Source organism: Bombus impatiens, unplaced genomic scaffold, assembly GCF_000188095.3.
Source record: "Bombus impatiens unplaced genomic scaffold, BIMP_2.2 scf_0203, whole genome shotgun sequence".
Lineage (NCBI taxonomy): Eukaryota > Metazoa > Arthropoda > Insecta > Hymenoptera > Apidae > Bombus > Bombus impatiens.
The window spans coordinates 148455-153104 of record NT_176622.1 but is presented as its reverse complement, the minus strand read 5'-3'; the positions used below and the strand labels follow the sequence as shown (position 1 = coordinate 153104).

Here is a 4650-nt window from a genome sequence, read left to right as displayed (position 1 = left end):
CGAGGTGCCGCGACGCCAGTACGTATTCGAGTGGTTCCTTGACGAGAAAACGGTTCATCGCGCTCTTACCGATTCCGGTGTCTCTTTGATCTTCCGTTTCTGTCTCTCCATCAGACGTGACATCGTTCTTCTCGCACGACTCCACTAGGTGCAAAATAGTTTTAGTATGCTTCCAACGAAAGCAAACTCCAGTGTTGTACTATTTACGGTGATTGTTATCATACGCGTTTGTTGGTAACTCGGATAACTTAATTTCCAATTGATCGTTTTCTTTGTGTCAATCGTGATATTTTTATTTTTATTTTCCACTCGCTTTAACAATTGTACATATGTATTTGTAATTACTTGGATAGTTATACGACGTACGGATATCTCGTGACGATCCACGTACATACGTTAGGTTCATTTCAATATCCATTCGTTGAATTTCGTTCGATTATGAAATTTCTTCGAGAGGCGTCGCTTCCTGTTGATCTTCCTCTTTGCGCCACTTTCCGCGTCTCCCGTTCTCTTTTTTCTCTCTTTTATTTGGCACATTCTTTCCTACGTTCTGCTACAGAATGCAACACCGATACACTAGCCGTGGGCGGTTATTTTAAGCGTTTCTTACAGGGAAGCGCAAGTTTGTCGTGCTTCTAAAATTACGTGCACGCTAATGCCGGAGGGGGTGGAAGCACACTCACCGCTCAGCCGGCTGTCGGAAAATTGACATTGACGCGTTTTTCACCAATTTTTTCATCAGCCATCGCACGCGGTTAATTTCGCTCTCTATTTCAGGGTGGCACAGTGTTAGGGGAGCCGCACAAAGTGGAAAGAATCGGCGAAACATATCTGCCATATTCTGTCTTCTTCGAATACATAAACGGCTTGGGAGTGTCTACGTTCGCGTGAGTTATCATCGAATAAACTAGAATCTAAGCGTCCGAAAATTTAAATAAATCTCATCAATAAGAATTAGAAATAAGACGAATTAATTCATTATTTATTACGTTGTCTGATTAATTTTACAATCTTGCAAATAATTAAATACAGTATAACTACAAATGCAGCATAACTACGGTATAAATACAAATAACAAATAGCGTTCATTTTATATCATTATATCGTTAATTAAGATTAGAATGTTTTTTACCTTTGAGTTTAAAAGAAAATCTTATGATTGCACAGTTTTGCGAGCTGCTACTTATGATTTTGTATTTACATTTATATTTACTGTGATTGTTATTTGTCGTTAAATTGCAGCCCGGGTACTTACAACCTCTTCAAACATAACTGCAACAGCTTCACAAACGAAGTCAGTAATTTTCTAGTGGGTCAAGATATTCCCAAGTACATCCTAGATCTGCCGGAGGAAATACTACAAACGTACGAATGATTATCAGTTAAATTTGATACTTTCCTTTCTTTTTCTCTTAATGTTCGTTTCTTATTAAAATTGAAATTGTTTTAGACCGATTGGACAACAGATTGGAGGACTCATAGAAGGTTTGTGCAGTAGCGCGAGTAGAGCATTTATAGTTGATCCAACATTCCTTGAACCAAGAAATCATAGAGAGGTTTCGCCGGAATTTCAACTTTTAAATGAGGCTATCGAAGAAGCAAGGTAAAACGCTTTTCGCGTCTCGTTTATTAGTTTTCCTTTCTTTTCTTTTCTTTTTGTGGCCGTCTTTAAGCACGATGTAACTATTATGGCAGATTAAATTCAATCGCGCTAGAAGAAAGGAGAAACGAGATCAACGAGAAACTCGCGAAGAAAGATAGAAAGAAAAAAAAGAAGAAGAAGGAGAAGAAGCAAAAAGGAAGCAAGGATAGCGGTGCGAGCGATAGCAATAGTACCGGACCCAGTAATTGTACACACATGGCGGAAAGTGAAAGTACATCGATTTCGTAAAATAAGATACACGTATCTCTTAACTGTCTTGTATATTTTGTTTACTTTTTCTCTTTATCGGTATACTGTTTTCATACGAATTTAGGTGCTATAAGTTTGAGCGAAATGCAAGCTTCGAACGGCGAGAGCACGGAGGTGCTACCATCGGAGCGAGTGATGCAGATGGAGGAAGAAGAGAAAAAGGAACTGGAAGAAAGGAAACGTCATCGAGATCCTCCCATCGTGTTTAAGGACTCGGTGGACATCAAAGAAGAATACCAGACGTTAGTGAAGTTGCTGGACGGGAAATTGAACGAAGAGGATCGCGTGTGCATGGATGAGCTTCGACAATACGTCTTGGAGAACGAGGGTTCTTGGGCACTCGGAGACAATTTTTTAAATTTCGTAGGTAAGACGACGAAAAACGATATTCTTCGTTGTAAGAGTATGTATCAAAGACAATTTGTGTATTTAGGACGAATACTGTATGATAAAGCTCTGGCAAGTGACGCAAGGGTGAAATTATTGAACATACTCTCGGTTGCTGCGTTAAAGGACGACGTAATCTTACTATTGCATCAGGACAGAAGGGAACATATAATTATGAATTACGCTTTCGATATCGATCGTCATCCTGCTGAAGAACAACTTCCTCTTGCACAATTTGTAAGCAAATTAGAATCGTCTGTGTGCATCGATAAATTTAACGAATTTTTAATTTTCAATTATACATTATAGTTGGCAAACATGTTCGAAAACCTTAGTAGTTCAGAATGGTTGTTGTATATATCGGAATGGCAACATCAAACTCAAAATATCAGTAACATAAGGGTAACGACGAAAGTTGCAGTGCATTCGTTGCTTTCCAATTCGGTTGACTTGCAAATTCGTGGTGCCGCTATTATTCACAATCTTGCCTGCAAGGAGGTAAAAACTGTGGTCTGTATCCTTCCTATCCAATTAACAATTTCCCGTTTCGTTTTAATTACACATCTAATATTCAGCGTGAAAAGAAAAACAGAGAGAAAGAAAATCTAATTCTTCAGCGCGCAATTCTATGATAAAATAACGTGTAGTTTGCAGTGTCGCATAACGAACGCTTTTACTATCACTTTTTAACTAATCCAACAAACAAAGTGACGCTTTCTTTCTCGCGAATAGAAGTGCTGCCTTTATTAATAAATTAGCTGTACTTATAAAGGTATTAAACCGTGAGAGGTACTTTAACCATGTATCAAATTTGGTAACTGATTCACGGACGAGCAACGATATCATCCCAAAAACGATTCCCTATTATAAATAGCTATGATTCAAGTAATATATAAATACGTTTTCTCGTTGCTCGTTTGTATTTGTATACATGTATACAATGTTGCGATGCAGTTGGAATTAATGGATACCTATCGAGAGACCGGATACTGTGTTTTCAGAAAATGAACAAAAGCAAAAATCTGCGGCGACTTTTACCAAAAGGCAGCATTTCTAAGGTACTTGTCCGAACATGTATGTATAATTTAACCGCACGTTACGGTAAGTCGTCCATCACAAATTTACGATTTCATATCCATGAACTGCGAATGCACATTTTATCAGTAGCAATAATATGATTTAAATAACCGTACATTCATCGCCATCGTCGTCGTCGTCATCGTCGATTTAATTTTGCATTATACATACATCGAATAACCAAAGAAAGCAGCGTCAGTTCGGATATTAATTTATTTGTATCTATCCTTTTCGAAGAGCGAGGAAGTGCAGCTTTTTTTTTATTGTTCAGCATTTTCTATCTGTCGTTTTGCAGTCTTCGATGTGTAATTAAACATCGATGTGATTTCATTTTAATCGTCTTTCTTTTTATGAAATGTATAGGTGTTCGATGACGTCGCTGTAGAATTGACAATGGCACTGTTACAATATTTCAATGGCAGCCCTGCTGAGGAACAGTTGTACGCGTGCATGAAGTCATTGGCACGTTTCACGCAGATCAGCGGCCAAGATGTACCGCAACTTATACAAATGATTGGGCCGGAACCAAACAAGTTTCGCGGAACGTCGGAGAGGATCGACGAACAAATCGATCAGGTTAATAAGAAGTTGCGTTAACGTGACTCGCAATTCGACTCGCATTAATAAGAAATATTGTTAAATTCCAAAATACGATGCTATCGGTAAACAGATTAATTGTGTTATAATTGAATTTTTACATAGAGATCTTACTGAAATTATCTGAATATAGCATATTATTATAATTATTATTAGTAATTGTTGTCATTTAATAATATTATTATTACTATTATTATAATTATATTACCATTATCGAAAATTATAGCTCCCCATTACTTTCACCTACTTTCTTCGCGCAAAATGAAATTTTTCTCGTTGAAACGACCTTATTGTCCTACTTAACTTACATCTGTAACTAAAACCGACGTAATTGACGTTAAACTGCATTGGACACGGATCAAGCAGCGAAACGAAAGTTACGCAAATGCAAAATTATCGAACAACGTAAATAAAGTAGCTAAGATATTCTATCAAAGCATAAAATATTACGATATTAATGGACACTTTACCAAAGCTCAATGCATAAATCAGAGAGCCAGTAAGGGTCTCCGTAATGAATAAAAAGAAACAGCATGTCACTTTGAATACTTTAAATCCTTTCAAACTTCATCAAATTCATAGATCGCAGTAAAGCAAGAGACAGTGGCAAGATAAATATCGACCACATCCTTGAACCTTCCTTTCGTAATTACGATATTAAAAACAATCGTATAAAC

The 4650-nt window shown here is 37.2% G+C and overlaps 1 protein-coding gene across 4 annotated transcripts in view; it reads left to right on the top strand.

Moving 5' to 3' along the window:
• LOC100748160 overlaps window positions 1–4125 on the top strand; it is an 11666-nt gene extending 7541 nt beyond the window's left edge. Inside the window, exons 1-10 of one of the 4 annotated variants that reach the window (XM_033319693.1) lie at window positions 152–208; window positions 778–887; window positions 1243–1365; window positions 1451–1603; window positions 1696–1874; window positions 1977–2279; window positions 2346–2536; window positions 2609–2797; window positions 3301–3357; window positions 3740–4125. In XM_033319693.1, coding sequence (XP_033175584.1) covers window positions 167–208; window positions 778–887; window positions 1243–1365; window positions 1451–1603; window positions 1696–1874; window positions 1977–2279; window positions 2346–2536; window positions 2609–2797; window positions 3301–3357; window positions 3740–3973 — 1581 coding nt within the window. In that variant the 5' untranslated portion in view covers window positions 152–166 and the 3' untranslated portion in view covers window positions 3974–4125. Of the gene's footprint in view, window positions 1–151; window positions 209–777; window positions 888–1242; window positions 1366–1450; window positions 1604–1695; window positions 1875–1976; window positions 2280–2345; window positions 2537–2608; window positions 2810–3300; window positions 3358–3739 lie in introns of those variants that run through there. The other 3 variants (XM_012382981.3, XM_003487752.4, XM_012382984.3) reach the window with 3 other exon arrangements.
• The last annotated feature ends 525 nt before the right edge of the window (window positions 4126–4650 follow it).